The sequence below is a fragment of the Dasypus novemcinctus genome, chromosome 16, assembly GCF_030445035.2.
Source record: "Dasypus novemcinctus isolate mDasNov1 chromosome 16, mDasNov1.1.hap2, whole genome shotgun sequence".
Classification (NCBI taxonomy): domain Eukaryota; kingdom Metazoa; phylum Chordata; class Mammalia; order Cingulata; family Dasypodidae; genus Dasypus; species Dasypus novemcinctus.
In genome coordinates this window covers 64,790,660-64,808,954 of record NC_080688.1, presented here as the reverse complement: position 1 = coordinate 64,808,954, position 18,295 = coordinate 64,790,660, and the positions used below count along the sequence as shown (strand labels likewise).

The window sequence follows — 18,295 nt, the reverse complement described above, 5'->3', positions numbered from 1 at the left end:
CGCTGCTGCCCCTCAAAGCTGGGCATGCTCCCGCACGGCAGAGCCGGCCGCTTGCCGTTCCCACTGCCTTGAACACTCCTCTCCAAACGGACTCGATCTCTTAACCCCCTTTAAATCTTGACCTCTCTATCTTTGTTCTCAGGAAATGTACATGGAATTATCAAGTGCTCAAACAATGTGATGTATACACCCTACTCTCAAATGTTTAAAGATAGATACAGACAGATAGATGACAGGTGACAGAGAGAAAGAAAGAATGATATGGCAAATGTATCCAAAGGTTAACAGTTGATGGCGCTGGGTATCTGGGTCGGAGGAACGTTGGAGTTCTTTGCATGGGTCTGTATTATTTTTGCAATGGTCCAGTAAGTTTGAAGTTATTTCAAAAGAAAAGGTTTTTGTTTTTTAAATAACTATCTCCAAAAGGTCTTTGCTTCAGGTTTCCCTATGAGCACCAACCAAAATTTATTGATTCTCTAGATTCCTGCTGTTGGTTTTATTAAACTGAGTTTGCCTTTTAAAAAAAGAAAATCCCCCTTCTTAAGGAGCCTTCCTGGACAGCCCAGCACTCCCTAGCCCCTCCTGCCTCACACTCATCATTGATCATGACCAATTCCGTTCACAACTATCCCCAGAGCCTAAGACAGAGCCTGAATAATAAAATTTAGCTCTAATTGTAGTTTGCTATTTAGCCAACAGTAACTGGCAGAATCAGAGATGATCAATGTATTTATACTTTATGCTAAAATCCACCAAACAATGTCTTTGAGATCATGCTAAATAAAAAAGGCAGGCTAAAAATTATGTACACTATAAGCACAACACTGCAAAAGATATATAAATCATTAAAAAAGGAAAATACACAAAAATTATATTAGTTCTTGTCTTAAGATTATGGCAGGTGGTGCAGTTGTAGCTCAGTGGTTGAGCAGCTGCTTTCCATGTATGAGGTCCCAGGTTCAATCACCGGTACCTCCTGAAAAAATAGTAAGATTATGGCAAAATACTTTGTTTTCCAGTTATCTTTGTTTTCCCACTTGTTGCTTTTAAAATAAAATAAAATGTTAACCTACTGGAATAACAACAACAACAACCACAAAAGTACTGGTAATCTGATTAAAAAGTGCTCAACCTCAGAATAAATCAAGGAAAAGCAAATTAGAAGTGACGCGAGACTGTCCCAATATACTGGTGGTGCAAACAATGGAGCGCCATCTTGGAGAGCAAGCTGGCAATAGCTATTAAAATTAATTCCAATCCTTAGCAACTACCCTAAAGAAACACATGGCATATATGTTCCATAGTATTCACTAAAGTATTGTTTGTAAATTTGAAAACAACATGAAAGTCTATCAATAGTTGAGCAGCTAAATAAATTATGGGGCATCCATACTACAGATTTCTGTGTGGTTGTTAAATGGAACACAGCAGATATGCAAACCTGGAATAATCCTTATCACATATTTTTAGGTGAAAAAAAGTGAGTTATTGAACAATATATTCATTGGCTATGATATATAATTGTGAAATAATATATTTTCTTAAGTCACAGATATGTCTATAAATGCATTTAAAAAGGAGAGCAAGTTAAGTCACTAATCTGATGGGGGTAGGGATATGGTAGTGGAACAAGGGGGCAGCTGGGGGAGATTTTATTGTTAATGTCTGAGTTCTTGGGTATAATATGATGAAGAGTACATTTATAAAGGACTTGTATAGTCAAAAACAAACTGTTTTTTTAAATGAGGGGAAAAATTTAAATGAATCCTCCATGCTCAACCACCCCACAGTACTCCTGAGAACTCACTTCTTCTGTTAAGCCTTTCACGGGTGGTCCACCATTGAGCGCCTCCTCCTAAAAGCAAAGATGGCAGGGAGAGTGGATTTCCAGGGCAGAAGGAAATGAAGAAATGGAGGGAAAGGGCGTGAGTCAATGTGAACAGGGAAGGCAGAAGGAAAGGAAAAGTATGAAGGGAAAGAGAAAGAAATGCATGTTAGACAAGCCCTGAAAATGCCCCATATTACACCTGTTTTTCCCTCTTTCTCCCCTCAGAACCTCCAGTGGCCACTGTCTCCACATCAATGCTAACAGTTCTTCCATTGCTAGAATTGCAAGAAGTCTATAGTAGAATAACAGTAGTTTACTCTAGTCCTATATTCCTTCCCCAGTCCTGAGGATTCTGGGAGGGTGATGCCCACTCTGCCTCTAACTGAGAGGGGGCTTAGATTCCACCAGGCAGATGGATGGGACTATCTTGTTTGCAATGCAGACACTCTCTGTTCCTTAGCATGGTCATTGTCCATCATCATCTACAGGCATTATGCATCTTGTCATAACTAACAAAACTGTGCGGGAGAGAGTGTAAACTACAATGCACACTATAATCCACGCTTAGTGGCAGTGCTCCAAAATGTGTCCATCAATTGTAACAAATGTACCACACTAATGAAGGATGCTGTTAGTGTGGGAAAACGTGGGAGGGGGAGGGAGCAGGGCATATGGGAATCTCCCATATTTTTATGTAACATTTATGTAATCTAAAAGTATCTTTAAAAATTTTTTATTATTAAAAAAAAAAAAAGAGACTGCAAAACAATCTGAATACTCTCAGCCCATCCCATAAATCTGTACTGATGGCTCCTCAAAAGGCCACTGCATTTTAGATAACACCAGGACTTAAAAGAACCTGGCAGCAAATCCTATCCATCCATGGGAAGTTATCTTCACCCTCACTGGCTCTGAATTCAACCTGGTAACAAAAATTTATTGGAGAAACGTCTTCATTGAATGTATCTGCTCTTCACAATGTCCCTACATTCTACTCTTCCAAGAGCAGTCTCACAAGAAACACGAGGCAGCTGGCCATGAGAGGTGGAGAAGGGAGACGCGCATGCTGCACTGTGCTTCTCAACCCCAGCTGGACATCAGAGTCACATGGGGGTGGAGGGATGGCTTCCCAAAATACCAAGGCCCAGGCCCTCTCCATTCAAATGAATCTCTGGGTGTGGGATGAGTACATCAAGATTTTTCAAAGCTTCCCAAGGGATTCAAATGTGCAGCCAGAGTTGCAAACACTGCTTTCCAGCTTTCTGATGATCCACTGGATCACCCATACCCATCAGAAGTGCTACCCTTTCCCCACTGCTAACATCCTAATCTCTTCCACAAAAGACAAATGGCCAAGGAGATTTGGAATCCTAATTCTCTTTCCTTGGGGGGAAATATATTAACCACTCAACATCCTGCCAGTCACAGCTCATACCCAGCAGGGAACTAGAAGTAGATGGAGGGGGGAGGGCGGGGGCCAAGACCCAGCTCAGCCCCCACAGAGCAGTGTGCTTTGGCCATTTTCCAACTCTGGGCCTCAGTCTTTCCTTCTATAGAACAGAGTTAATTCCCCCTGTTCCCAAGGAGAGAGTGAAGACCGCTTTCAGGATATGCCTCTGGTATGTGGAATTCCCTGGAGAATGGATGGGAGCTCTTGAAATGTAGCGGAAGGGTGTCACTTTAAATATGATATCCTGAATGCTGGAAGACTTAAAACATACATTCTCTTGGCTAGTCATCTAAGAAAAAGGATGTACTATCTTTCCACCCATCTATCTAATTATCCATCTGTCCACTCATCCATCCATCTTTCTTTCCAGTTGGGGGAAAGGCAAGGGAGAACACTTTGCACAGGTGTCATGGGGTATTCTCTTCCTGAGTATCCTGCTGTCATCCCTGAGATCCAAAAAAAATTGACCTCACCGATGGCAGAGCAAATTCTTCTCCACTCCCTCAAGTTTTCTTAAGGTTCCCAAGATTCTTAACAATTTTTCTCCCCCAGAAAGATCAATATACCACAGATAGGAAGACAGAGTCATTCTCTGGGGGGCTTTTTTTTGGGGGGGGGGGGCTCCATTTAAATAAAAGCAAGAAAAAGTGATTTAACACCAAGAAAAGTTTTCTGTAAAGCTGTGTCAATGAAGATGGTTTTCTAAAAGAAGTGTCTTATATGGACACAGCTAATCCCTGGCCCTGCTTAGAGCTGGCCTCAGCGCCCTCTGCTCCAGAGCCGGCAGGCCAGGTGTGGCTGTGGGGTGGGGGTGGGCAGCAGGGCTGAGATGTCTATCTGCTAGCGGAGGACAGGCAGGGCCCAGAACCCTGCCACGTGCTTGCTTTCTTCCAGGGAACTGCAGAGAATGCAGAAAGCTCAAGGAATGCAGCCAAATGCTACAAACGGCAGTGTGTTCCACAGTCTGCCTCACAACAAACAGGGGGAAAGCCCTTCCAGAATCCAGACATGGGCACCCCGGGTGGGCCAGGCCCACGCTATCCCATGAGCAGAGCCCGGAGGCCCCGCTGAGGGTAGACCTCTACCTGCTCTCCCTCCAGAGCACTCAGCAGTCGCCACAGGGCGAGCGGTGCTTGGAGGCCCTTCCTTTCAAAACATCTCCCCATGGCTGCTGTGGGAGCAGAAATTCTACCATAGCAAACCACTCCTCCGGGTGAAGCTTCCCAGCTTCCTTGGACCACACATTTCACCTGGAGGAACCTCTGAAGGACGCCCGGGTGGAGACCCCCAGGTTCCACACAGTGGGAGAAGCAGGCAGCACACGCCAGAGAGCGCCAGGCCAGTCCCTGGGCCTGTCCTCCTGGGCCCTACGGGGAAGCCAGCTCCAGGCCACTCACAGGAGACTTGCACAGCTGGTGCACTGCGCACCTCCCCTTCCTGCTCCTTCATTTTGAAATTTTCCAGTGTATCCTGACCCCCACCCTCCCTCTGCAGTCATGATATTGTTAACTGTACAATAAGGATAGTTTAGGGGAGCGGATGCAGCTCAAGTGGTTGAGCGCCTGCTTCCTATGTAAGAGTCCAGGGTTCAATCCCCAGCACCTCCTAAAAACAAACAAACAAATGAAAAAACCAGCTCTCACTGGGGAGCTGAGGTAGCTCAGTGGTTGACTGCCTGCTTCCTATGTGTGTGGGTATGAGGTCCCAGGTTCAATCCCCAATGCCTCCTTAAAAACATATACATATATACATGCATACATACATAAGAATAACGGAGGAAACGAAGTTATGCAAATTAACACATCTTCAGACTAGACACCCCCCCACCTCACCCCCTTCCTTGCAGTCACTGGTAGACAAACTGGTCACCCTCCTGCTCCCTGCATTCCTAGAAGACTTTCTCCTGGATCACTGCCACCTTCTGCAACACTCATTTTTAATTTCTTGATGGTTTCAATAACTGTAGCAGTTTGATATTATTGATGACTTCCAAAGAGAAATATTGGATGATGTTTGTAAACTGGTCTTTTCCTCTGGGCATATTAGATTATGTTGGATTCAGAGGTTTACTTGACTAAATAATGATCAAGGCTTTGATTGGGCCACATCAGTAGGATGTGACATCCCTGCCCCCTTGGTGGGTGGGGACTCACAGAGAAAATGATACGGCAGAAGAGACAATTGGAGTCTTTGAGCCCAGGAAGTGAACACACAGAAGAACACAAATGAATAGAGAGGCTCCTTAGACACAGCAGAGGCCCTGGGGAGAGAAAGAGCCAGTCGCCTGATAATCTACAGCTGACCTTGTGGAAAGACGCAAAGCCTAGAGAGCCTCACAGTCTATGGCTGACCTTGTGGAGAAAACAGGCACTGATCCTGGACAGAAATGAACCTGGGAAGAGAGGAGCCCAGGAAGCCCGAACCCTGGCAGACTTTGGGAGCCATCTTGCCCCAACACGTGGCAAAAGACTTTGGTGAGGGAAGTAACTTACGCTTTCTGGCCTGGTATCTGTAAGCTCCTATCCCAAATAAATACCCTTTATAAAAACCAACAGATTGCTGGTATTTTGCATCAGCACCCCTTTGGCTGACTAATACAATAACCATGAAGACAGTTCCTGCACCTTGCACTCTGTTCCCGACCCCTTCCTCCCCCCACTTCTCATTGTCAATGCCCAGGCCCCCTCCATCCCCCGACTCTAAGCACCCCATTCTTGGATGCCCCTGCTGCCTTTTCAGCTCACTCCCTCAAGCAGCAGGACTCCAACAATTCCTCGCCTCACCAGGACCTCTATTCCGCTGGCCCTATCCCCCTTCACCGTCCTCCGCCCACCTCGTGTCCTCTCTCCCCACCTTACCTGGCTCAGTGTCCAGGGTACGTCACTATCATCACTGCCCCATCTCCCTCGCCCGCTTGGCCTCCACAGTGCTTGCCTGGAAGAACCTCGATCCTGGCTAAAGTCACCTCCCTAACTCTGCACCTGCACTGACAGGGCTGAAACTAGCAGGAGAAAAAACCCACACCTGGGTTGCAGGAGTCATTTAATTTGCAAGGCCACATGCCTGGCCATTCCCTCGTGCTACTCTGGACAGGCTGCTTGGGCGCCGAGCTAAGGACAAGCCCTCCACTTGGGCACTGGACCCCAGCAACTGTCACCTACTGAAGACACTGCTCCAGCCATCCCTGCCCCACTGGGTCATTCCCACCAGCACGCAAATACCTCCTCATTCCAACCACCGTGATGCTCGCCTTCCCTCAACTCCTCGGACTCTTTCTTGAACCAATCCCAGGTACTTTCACCCCCACCGCTCCACTGAAACTGCTCTGGCCGGGTCACCAATGCCCCCTACCCACACTCGATCAGGCCTGTCTCAGTCCTAATCTGACATGACCTGTCAGCAGAATCCAACATAGTCAACACCGGCCCTTCTTTGAAACCTTCCCCCCTCAGCCTCCAGAGCTCCACTCTTGCCTTGGCATCTCCCTATCTCACTGGCAGCTCCTTCCTGGTCTCTTTTTTTGGCTCCTCCTCACATCCTATTATGGGTAGAATTGTGTGTCCCCAAAAGATATGCTGACATGCCAACTCCAGTACCTGTAGATGTGACCTTATTTGGAAATGGGATCTGGAATTGATGGATCCTTAACCCAATCTGACTGGTGCCCTTATAAGAGCTTCAGGTGCAGAGAGGAGCAGGCCACGTGAAGATGGAGGCAGAGATTAGAGTGAGGTGTGTTCACGCCATGGAACAAAGGACTGACAGGAAGCCCAGAAGGCAGGCGAGACCCACGGAACAGATTCTTCCCTGGAGACTTCCAGGGAGCATGGGCCTGCTGACACCTAGATTTTAGCCCATAAGGCTCCTTTGGGACTCGGAGCTCCAGAACTGTGGGAGAATAAATTTCTGTTGTCTTGAGTCACCCAGTTGGTAGTACTTTGTTACAGCAGCCAGAGGAAACTGATGCATGTCCCTCCTTTCTAAATGTTGGAGGAGCCCAGGCTCAGTCCTTGGACACCTTCTCCACATTGTCCCCCGTTATCTTTCAGACTTATTTGCTCTGACTCTCCCTCTTTCCCACTTGGCTCCAGCCACACTGGCCACCTTTCCACACCCAGGCTTTGCACATGCTGCACTCCATGTCCAGAATCTTCCTCCTCCAGATATCTGCACGGCTCACACTTTACCTCTGGTGAGGTCTTCTCTGACCACCCTATTTAAAATTGCAATTCCCTCCCCACGCTGCAGCACTCCCCATCCTATTCCCCCGCTTGACTGCACTTACCACCCACCACTAGAATGTAAGTTCTAGTGAATGTCTGTTTTGTTCACTCCTGGATACCCCAACCTAGAATAGTGCCAGGCACAAGGCCAGGTGTTCAATGCACACTTGTAATTAAACAATGGACAAATTATGAGCTTGCATTAATTGTGATTTTAGAACTTCAAGGGCACTAAAGAAAGCATCACATATACTTCTACTTTTTACCCAGGGTAGCTTTTCTCCCTCTGTCCCCCAACGGGGATAGGGAGTGAGACCATGGTGAACTTCCCAGGTTGATTTCCAGCCCTGAGACCAGGAAAGCTACAGGTTCATTCTGACTTTCTAAAAAGCTGGGGATCTTCTCCCCACCCAGAAAGCAGGTTTCCTTCAGCTTTTCTCTGATGCAGACACCAAGTGGCTCACCCTCTATTTAAAAGGGAGCCCCAAGCTCAGGATGGGATGGCAAGGACAAGAGGTGGACACCTGGGACCCTGCCCAGAGCAAGAGAGGAGGCCCTCAGGGTGTCTCCTTGTGACAGAAACACTGGGTTTTCCTGTAGCTGGGTAGCTCTTCTCCACTTTGACCTTCCAAAATTCCTAAGGCAGCAGGGGAGGCATTCAATCCCCACCTTCCAGGTGGGAAAACTCAGCCCCAGCCACATGGAAGGATTTGTCCAAGGTCACACAGGCAGGTAGATACAAACTGGAAGCAATTTTTGACCAAATATTGACTCAGGAATTATAGAGTTAGGCAAAAGGGACATAATGGTATGGTCCCTGTGCTTGGTGAGTTTGCACTATTTGGGAGAGCTCAAGGTTTCCAAATCTTGACCCACGATCTTGCAGCTGAGTCTACCTTACACCCAAGGTGTGGGCAGCCACAGAATGACCCTGGAGGGTGCAAGACCGACTCAAGGTTGACCAGAAAGCCCCACTTGTCTAATTATGTCTAGGGTACAGAGTGCCAGGTGGGCTGCTTGAGGCTCATTGCTTTGGCTGCCAACAACTTCCTGTATTTGAAGACTATGACCATGGGCTTTATGGATAAGCCATAATCCAGCTCTTTTCTAGAACACAAAACAGTCAAGGACAGGGAACAGGAGGTGCTCAATGAATCTGTGTGCAATGATTTGTGATCCGGCTGTGCCTCAGCCGCCCAGTGGGGTGGGAAGAAGTAGAGGGGATGAGAGCGGCTGAGTGTACACAGCCCAGGGTGCTTCCTGCCTGCATCCCCGAGCCTCACCTGGAGGAGTCCAGGTGGTCTGTCGGGAGGGACCACCCATACCGGTCATCTGGCACCAGATGACTAGAGGCTGCCTGGAATTAGGTCCCGTATCATCCCGCCCTTAGGGTACCAACGCCCCCGTGCCCTCCAGGCCCTGGGCCCTCTCCCTGGGCTCACCTGGGAGACATGGGACTGCGTCTTCTCACTCTCGCCGTCACCCTCCGTCTTGTCGGCCAGCAGCCCCTGCACCTGGTACTCGAGCACGTAGCTGTCGATGAAGCGCTCGAGCTCCTCGATCTCCTGGGAGCGGCTGCTCCCGGCCTCGGAGGAGGCGGACGCCGCCGAGGAGTTCTCCATCGCTCCCGCTCAGGGCCCGGGACGAGGCTGCTGCGGAGAGAACAGACGTGCTCTGTGAACCGCTGCTGGGCAAGGATGGCCCCCATTCCTGAACCACTCTGCTCCCGGCAGCATTTTCTCATCTATCACACTTAGTCCTCCCAACAATCATGAGAAGCAGGTGGGGTGCCCACTCGCCCTGAGCGGAAAGACCAGAGGCCGTAATTCCCACTGGGTGGGGAGGGAAACGGATACGTGCCTACCTGGCCAGGTTGCGTTAGGCATAAGTGAGGCCCACCTAGGCCTTTCCCAGTCAGACCCAGCCTAACGCCCACCTTAGATTTAACAAAACCTCCCACAGAGCAGAATAAAACAGACCACGACTCTTATATCCCTGGCCCAAGCATTAGGATGTGCAGGGGGTCCTAGCAGCCTGGAGCTTCCAAGAACATGTATCCTTATAAAAAGACTTTTTCTCTTTGGTCACCAGACTATCCCGTAAATTAGCTGAAGATGGTGGGCCTTAAGCTGTAGGCCCGATTTTGCCTCCTTGTTGCAGTGAGCTCCTGGGGCTTTAATGCACGTGAAAGGGCTGGTGGCTATCTGTAAGGCGTGGCTCGGTGCAGCGGCCTGCCTGGCCGCTCTCCTCACTGCCCTCTGAACCCTCCGGCCTCTCTCGGGGGCAGCCTGGCATGACTGACCGCTGGAGTCCACTGACAGGACTGCTGCCCGCCCCCCCCTCCCGCCCGAGACAGGACGACTCAGCCCCGGTGGGGGCCCAGGCTTGCCAGGACACCACCGCGTCCCCACCCCCTTCTCCACCGCAGTGTGGACCTGACCCACCTGGGCGTGAGGGGAGCACACACCTTCCTCACTTCCAGGTCAGGGACCCTCCCTTCCTCCTGACAGATCTGGGCCAGATGGGAGGGGGCTTGAAGCTCGTCTTCTGTCTCTTTTATTACCCAGAGATCCGCGACCTCCATGGAAAGACCCATTTGGTTAGGGGGAAAACAACCTGCACGTGGCTTCGCCTTCAGAACTGCTAGTAGAATGTTCTTCTACCAGCCAACACACCGTTAGACACAACAGAGGCTTAGCAGAGGACGCTCTGGGCTCCGTCGGGACAGCGTGTGCCTGGGGCGCCCCCGGCAATAACAAAGGCGAGGGCCTCGTATTTGTAAAAGAGCATTTCCATTTCAAAAGCTTAGAGTACTTGGAATTTTTCTGGAACAGGGTTATTCACCAGTAATCAAGTGTCTAGGGGCATTTTATCTGTAAAGGCTCCAAAACCGGCCAAGGAACCGGCCTCTGGATTCCAGAAGGGCTGCTGAGGCCGTGAATTTTGACTCCCCCCACCCGTGGCCTGCAGAGGGAGGCATCAGAGGATGAGGGCTCAGGCCTGGGGGATGTCCTGCCCAGAAGGCATCCAGGAATGGCGGCCAGGGTGGCAGCGGGTCTGCAGGGAGCTCTGATAGGGATTAGCAGACCTACTGTGCAAGGCCACCAGGCCGGGGCAAGGGGACAGGGGCTGTCCCATGCCTTTCTTCTGCCACCTGCCGTTCATGACCTACAGCCCCCACCCCACCCCAAACCACCTTGTCCCGTGTCCTTCCCCCGCCCCTGGCTGCTCTGCAAGTGGTTCTGGGAACACACCAGGTGTGGTTGGCAGGACGCACAGGTGGCCCCTGGTGTACACACACCCTCTCGCAGTTATTCAGTCAAACACTGATCTAGGTAATTCTGGGAAGGGATTCTGCAGATGGCACTAGGGTCCAAATCCATTGACAGTATGCAGGTGTGTCTGATCCAGTCACAAGACTCCTAAGAGTTGACAGCAGTCTCAGGTTAACAATCACCAAGAAAACGGGGACCTCAGCCCTACGACCGCAAGGAAATGAATTCTACCAACAACCAGTGAGCTTGGAAGCAGATTTCCCCCAGAACCTCCAGGTGAGAGCTCAGCCTGTCAACACCTGGCTTTCATCTTTGTGACACACGGGGCTGGATTTCTGACTTAGACTGTGAGATAACCAGCAGGTGTTGTTTTCATTTCTCTTTTTTTAAGAGGTAGCAGGCAATGAATGCAGAACCTCGGGCGTGGGAAGCAGGCACTCAACCACTGTGCTATACCCACTCCGTAAGGTGTTATTTTAGGCCCCCGAGTTTGCGGTTCATTTGTTACACAGCAATGGGAAACTAATAGGCCACACTCCTCCCTTCCTCTACTTTCCCCACTCTGTGCCCCTTACCCAGAAGGCACTTTCCCCTCCCCGCTCCCCACCCATCTAGAGATTCTAACGCTCAGATGCTAGAACTGAACCTTGGAAGCCACCTGTCAACAAGTCCGGTGCCCTGGTTTAACTGCGGCAGACAGGCACAGGATTCACAGAGCCCTGGCCTGTGCGTAGGAAACCTGCGTCAACAGGAAGCTAAAGCTCACTGCTCCCTTACTCTCTGGGCTTGATATGCCCTAGCCCACTTGACCCTCACAGTAAGTCTATGAAGCAGGGATAGTGATACTACTTAGAGAAGACCGGGCTTCAGGGGGGATGAGTAAGTGCCGGAGCTCCCTCAGCAGAGCTCCAGGTCTGCAACTTCAGCTACACCCCTGCCTCCGTACCATTCCCTCTCCTGCAGTACCACCTCCAGGCAGGCTTCTCCAGTTCCCTGCTGCAGCCCAAGGAGCCCTTAGCTCTTTAAGGGCTGTGTGTGTTTCTTATGTCCCCTTGCTGTGCTGCAAGCCATGGAGGGCTGGGTCACCGCTGGACCCTGGGCAGGTGGCCTTAGCTGGATGAGTGTGATAAGCCTGATGTCTAGAGAGGGCTGAAAATGAGCCGTCTGCAGGAAAAGTGGGTGCCTAAGGCCACGCCCACAATTCCTAGAAGGCTAGATCTTATCTAGGACTTTCTGGCATACGTGACAAGTACAGAACTAGACAGGAGCAGCTCCCAGGAGGACTGGGCACCAGGCTGCGCCTGCAGCAGCGCCTTGCCCTGCTCTGTGAGGGCTCTCCCAGGCAGCCCTGCGTCTCTCTCCCGCGCCCGGTAGCACTGGGAGGAAGGCCGGACGGAGGAATCATCCCCAAACCGAGCCTGGCTCTCTGAGGAAAGGGGCAGGTGTTGAGAGCCCACCCCGGCCCTGCAGCACTGTGGGCCCAGAGGGAAAAAGAGGACCCCCTCGGGTGACTTGTCTAGGATGCCTCCTGTGTCCTCACCTCCCCTGGCCCACCTCCTCCTGCAGTGGTCACTGCCCAGTCGGATTCATGCCGTGAAACCTGACAGCACCGCCCCTCGACGCGTGCCATGTGATGTTGCAGGACCCACCTGGCCCCAGCTATCCGCCACCTGGAAGTGGGAGGAGTGAACCTCCCACAGGGCACACCTGATGGGGGTAAACACTCCCCTCTTTGGCGTCTCAGGTGACGTTTGGAGGCGCGTTCTACATGGCCCCCAGCAGGATTGAGGCCCCATAAGCCGTGGCGGTGGCCAGATCTGTGACACCTCTCGCTCGGCGTTCCCTCCATTCCTGTGTCACTGCTCCTGGGGCACTTCCTAAAATAAACTGCCGGGGTGCAAGCTCTGGACTCAGGTTCTGCTTAACCAGGCTAATTCAGCGTTTCTTCATTCCAGAACGAGGCCCAAGTGGACCTGAGAGGTTCTGCCCTTAAGCAGGAGGGTCCCGGAGTATCACCCCTCTTACAAGGGGAGAGAGGAGGGAGAAGGAGAGGGTGCCATCCCAATCTCCTGCCCGGCCATCTCCACGGCCACCAGCCGCCGGGGAGCCCAGTGCGGCACCTCCGCCCCTTAGAGTATAACAAGAACAAGGAGCAGAGCTGCAGGCTCCGCGGGGAGAGGGACGCCTTCAAGGGCTGGCTTCACCCTTGCCCGGCGGTTTCCTCCTGGCTCAGTTTCTCAGTCACAGAAGGGCAGGATGGGAAATCCCCAAGCAGCTGGGCAGCCGGCTAAGCTGAGAGAGCCAGAGAAGGGGGCTTATGTTCTCATCGTGAAAGGATGGGACTGGAGAGCAGGAAGAGGCAAAGCGACAGCTCTGGCTGTCATTGAGGTGCAGAGCAGAGCGGAGGCCCTTCTCTCAGGGACCGCCCCTTCCCCCTCGCGGCTCCCGCCTCCCCTCGCCCTGGCCCCATTCCCTGGCAGGTGATGGATGAGAGGAATAAAAAGGCAAGGCAGCAGCGGAGGAAAAGCGCTGAGGCTGCGCTCCACCGCCAAGGGCCCGGGAGGGTGGGCAGCCCTGAGCCTGCTGGCGGGAGGTGAAGGGCCCGGGGCGCAGAGCCCGGTGGAGGGGCGAGGCAGAGCTGGCCTGGAGGGCCAGGGGACCCTGTGCCTCTGCTTTCCAGGCAGGACGGACTCATGGCTGGGCCCAGCTCCTCACTAAGCTGCTGAGCCCTGCTGACTACTTTTAAGTCCAGGGGCAAAAAACCTGAGACCCACGGTTCTTCAATGAAAAAGACACCAGCAGGAACCCTCCTGTGCTGCTCTGCCCGGCGCCATGTGATCTCCTTAGCCAACCAGGGCCCGCTGCCACTCAGGAGGCTCTCTGCCAAGCCTGGCCTGTCGCGTCTCTTCCCAACCTCGGAGCCAGCCGTGGAGCCCAGGTGGCTCCTTCTGGGGCTCGAGTTCTGGTGGAAAAGAGAAGGCGAACATCACTGAACACCCCGCGGGAGAGAGATAGCAGGCTGGCACCGCCCGGCAGCTCCCGCCTCCTTTCCAGCCCACCCACCAGGTGACAAATGGCATTAGGAACTGTAAATTTAGCCAATCCCTTTATGAGCAGCCAGGCATTAGAGGATTACCTCCCCTTCCAGGCCCCAGGGGTCAATCCAGTGACCCTCAGGTCCAATGAGGCTGCTCTGCCGCTTTCCAGCCCCTCTTGGGGAAATCCATCATCACGGCCCAGACCTGAGGCAGCCCCCCGAAACTCCCCCACCTTCCTCGAGTCCTTGCCCCCCAAGCCCTCAGCACCCAGCTCACCCCAGGCAGCACGTTCTCCTGGGACCTCGTGGAGGACGCCCCACAAGGTCTACAATTTCTGCTTCCCCTGGTTTCCTGACTTCTCCCTGCCCCAGCTCCCGGCTGCTGCCAGAGACCCAGCCTCCCTAGGCCCCAGCCAGCCGCAGGGGAGCCGTAGAGGGCTGGCTTTGGCCCCCTGAGGGACAGCCACTCTGCAGACAGAGGTGCCCCCCCAGCTGTGGGTGGGCAGCGGGCCCAGCATGTCACCACAGTCCTCTGCATCCACTGATGCCCACCGAGCCTTCCCATGGCCTGTCCCCCATGCTGCCTAGCCCAGCAAAGTCCCACTGACCTGGGGTACCCTCCAAGGACCCTGTTATACACAGAGCCCACTGCTGCCCATCTCTGCCCATCTCCACCCTGGCCCTAACCCTCCCCTTCCCTCCTGCCCACCTACATGCAGTGCTTGTGGCTGCCACCTGTCATCCAGCACCTGCAACTGGGGCTTTTTGAGGCACAGCCAGCCCGAGGCCATGCAGTGGCTGGAAACACCTGGGAGGAGAGAGGCCTGGCCACCCAGGAGTGGAGGACAGCCATGGCTCCCCAGCCTCACGCATCCCACTCCTCCACCCCCATGTCCTGCCCGTGCTCCCCTCCACCTCCCATAAACAGAACTCTGGAGAAGAGCCTGCCCTTGCAGGGCAATCTGCAGCCCTTGCCCTCCAGGACTCTTGTCAGGGATGGTCTGGAAACTCTTGGCCACTTTGTCATTTGGCAGGAGAATTCAGTGGATGCCCCAGGTCCCCAACCACTGGGAAGTGGGAAAGTTAAAAAATATATGCAGCAGGAGGTGACCTTGAAAATGAGCAACATCTGCTGTCCCAGGAGTCCAGGCATCTGGCTTCCTCTAAAGGTCTGAACTCTCCAATTCAACCGCTTGTCACTCAAACATCAGACAGGGAATTAGCTAGAGCGGGTTTGCAAACTGCAGGTCAATTTGGAGGCTGTAAAATAAATTTAGGGGGCTGTATTAGCCAAAGGGGTGCTGATGCAAAGTACCAGAAATCTGTTGGCTTTTATAAAGGGTATTTATTTGGGGTAGAAGTTTACAGTTATAAGGCCCTAAAGAGTCCACTTCAAGGTTACTTCATCACCCAGCTCTGTTGCCACGCGTTGAAGCAAGATAGTGGGTGCCCTCTGCCTGGCCCCTCCTTCCGTATTCCTCTTAGGGCTCCTTGGGCCCAGCTTCCTTCGATCTCAGCTGTAGGCTGGCATAGGCTCGTCCCTCTCCCCGGGGCTCGCTTCTCTCCGGGCTCAGCTGCTCTGTTCTCTTCACAAGGTCAGCTGTAAACTGTCAGATGAATGGCTCATCTCTCTTCCCGGGGCCTCCGCTGTGTCTATCGAGCTATCTCTCTTCTTCTGTTTTTCTGTATATCTACTTCTGTCTTCTTGATTGAGTGCCCATTTATATAGCCACCAAGGGGGCAGGGACTCAGCCCTGCGTAAGAATCAAAGCCCTAATCTTGATTCAATCAAGTAAATGTAAAGACTTTGCATTTAAATCAGTCAAAGGGTCTCATGCCCAGAGGAAGAGACCAATTTACAAGCATAATCAATATCTCTTTTTGGAATTCATAAATAATATCAAACTACAGGGGCCATGATCTCAGCATTAACAATATATAACTAGATTGAAAATATAATTGTGTATTATACATTGTAACTGCCAACTACTGTTAAACAGAAATTTTGTTTTATTTATCCACAGAAAGGTATATGGAGAATATATTTCTTTCTGTGATCAAAAGAATTTAAGTAAGTGGCCCAGAGCAGTGCTTCCCAAATTGTGATATGCATCTTGGTAAAATGCAGGTTCTGACTCAGGAGTTGGGGGAGGGGGGCAGGGCGGTGTCCAACACAAGATTCTGCATTTCTAACAAGCTTCTGGGATGCTGGATGTGGCCGCTGGGCAGGGGACTGTACTTTGAAGAGCAAAAACCTAGAAAACCTCCACCGCCCCTTGTCGCCGTCATTCAGACATCCCACCGTGGTCCCCAAGGGTGTGGACGCTGCACCCTGACCCTCTGCCGGCTGGTCAGCGCCCTGGAGCCCCAGGCAGGACCCCAGGCTGAGTGGCTATTCCCCAGCAGGTCCCAAATGCGCACACCTCCTGAGCCCCCTCTGCAGGGCCCCGGACCAGCTCGAGGGTCCTTTCAGAGCGCTGGACCGGTTCGCAGCAAGGAGGCAGGGTGCTGCTGGCTGGGGAGGAGAGGGAGACGCGGGGAAGTCCTCCCTTCCTCGGCACACCGTGGGCCACCAGCACGAGAGGTGGGGAGAGAGCATCCCGCCGGCGCGAGAGGGGCGCACAGCCAGTCCAGCCAGGAGACGCCTCTGCAGACCCAGGTCTCCTACTGGACACCCCAGGGGGGGTGGGCAGATGCTTCCTCGGCTCTGCGGAGGCCTCTGTGGGAGGAGGGTGTCTGGGGGGCTCTGGGAGGCCCAGCCCCTGAGGTACCCCCAGCCCTTCCCCGTAGTCCAGGTCTGCCCTGCTCTCCAGGCCCCCCGAGGCCACAGGAGCCTCTGTCTCCACTGGGCGCCCAGCATCACCCGCTGCCTCGGCACCAAGCACAGGCTGCGGGGTCCCTGAGGGTCCTGCTCATTTGACACCGCTCACCGCCCTGAGCCCAGGGTGGCGCCGGCTGGCTTGCTGACGGCTCCCCCAGCCCTCCCATGGCCCCCAACTCACTCTTTCCAGAGAACGGGCCCCCTCCACTCTCCTGTCCCCTCTTAAAGCCAGAGGGTGTTGGGGTGAGACCTCCCCCCGCCAAGGTCATCCAGGTCCACAGCCGGGACTCCAACCTCTTCCCACCACCCTCAAGAGGCTCCTTAGGCAATTCAGCCCATCTAAGCATTACTGAGCGCCTGCTGTATACCGTGCCCTGCAGGGGCTCAGGGGGCATGCCAAAGCTGTGCAGGGTCACAGGCCTTGGGGTCATCAGCCAGCCATCACGTCTCTGGCAGGACACAGGCGGTTCCTCACTGCATCCCACTCCTAAGATGGTAACAAAATGGTAATGAGTGCTATTTCAGGAAGGAATGCTGGGTGAACATGAGCAGGCAACCTCATTCCCTCATCTTTAAAGTGGACTGGTGGGGAGTGGATGTAGCTCAGTGGTTGAACACCTGCTTCCCATGTACGAGGTCCTGGATTCAATCCCAGGTATCTCCTAAAAACAATAAATAAATAAATAAATAAAGTGGACTGGTGGTGAAGGTACCCTTCTAAAGTGTTGAAAGCACTCAGTTATCAGTGGTGTTCATCATTTGCCTTGACACCAGCCCTGCTATCCCCATTCTGTCTTCGGTACTCTCCCCTGCCTCTCTGCCTCTCCAACTCTCACTTTCTTCTTCGTGGCTCAGCTCTGAGCACTCCTCCTCCACAAAGCCCTCCTTGGCCATTCTGGCTATCACTGATCCCTGATCTCCAGTTCTCCACAGGCCCCACCACTCCCTAATGTCTCTCCACTCTGAATTCCCCATGTCCTGCTCGGGCTTCAGTCTGTTCTCCTGGGTTGACCTCAGCTCTGCCAACCCGCATGTAGTCATAGGGCCCCACTCTCTCTCCTCAGTGGGTGGAGAGAGCAGACCCCATCCCAAACCTGCGAAAAGCTCCTAGGTTGATGGACTAAGAGGAGAACAAACTTGGAGTATACAGGGAAGACAGACAGTGCCCTGCTCTGAACCTGGCAATGCACTTATGAGATCACTTCGGGTTGAGGCCAGAGCATTCCTCCAAGTGCGGTGGCCGCAGCACCCCAGGCCTCTCTTCTCAGGTAACAGCCTGCAGGGTCTGTCCTGGGGTACCAGGGTCTCCACTCAGCTCTCCCCCTCCTGGCAAGAGCTTCCTGGACCACAGCCCAGAGGGCAGTGACCATGACACGAGTTGCTTCCGAGAGTCTGACCAGGGTCTCAGAAGCCCAGGGCGTCCACGCGGCCTGGCCCTCCGTGGGGCTGAGACCCCGCAGGCCCTTCTGCCAGGGTCTTTGGCACCAAGATGCCATGGCCGGGTGGGTGGGGCTGGCTCCCAATGGAGCAGCATCCCTTCCCTCTCCCCTCCTCATCCTCAAACCTGGAGTGAGTGATTTCAACAATGAAGAAGAGCATTCGAAGGGGGACGGAGGAGGAATGAGCGACAGGGACCTTTTTTCCCTTGGTAGAGCTGATTT

General features: G+C 52.8%; 1 protein-coding gene across 28 annotated transcripts in view; it reads right to left on the bottom strand.

Annotated features, from left to right (window-relative positions):
• CTIF (cap binding complex dependent translation initiation factor) overlaps positions 1-18,295 on the bottom strand; it is a 313,540-nt gene that overhangs the window by 227,529 nt on the left and 67,716 nt on the right. For 8 of the 28 annotated variants that reach the window (XM_058277654.2, XM_058277650.1, XM_058277662.1 and 5 more), the window contains exons 2-3: positions 8,944-9,150; positions 1,808-1,855 (exon numbers count right to left, since the gene is read on the bottom strand). In XM_058277654.2, the coding sequence (XP_058133637.1) occupies positions 1,808-1,855; positions 8,944-9,123 (228 nt within the window). In that variant the 5' untranslated portion in view covers positions 9,124-9,150. Of the gene's footprint in view, positions 1-1,807; positions 1,856-8,943; positions 9,154-18,295 lie in introns of all 28 variants that reach the window. The other 20 variants (XM_058277661.1, XM_058277657.1, XM_058277652.1 and 17 more) reach the window with 3 other exon arrangements.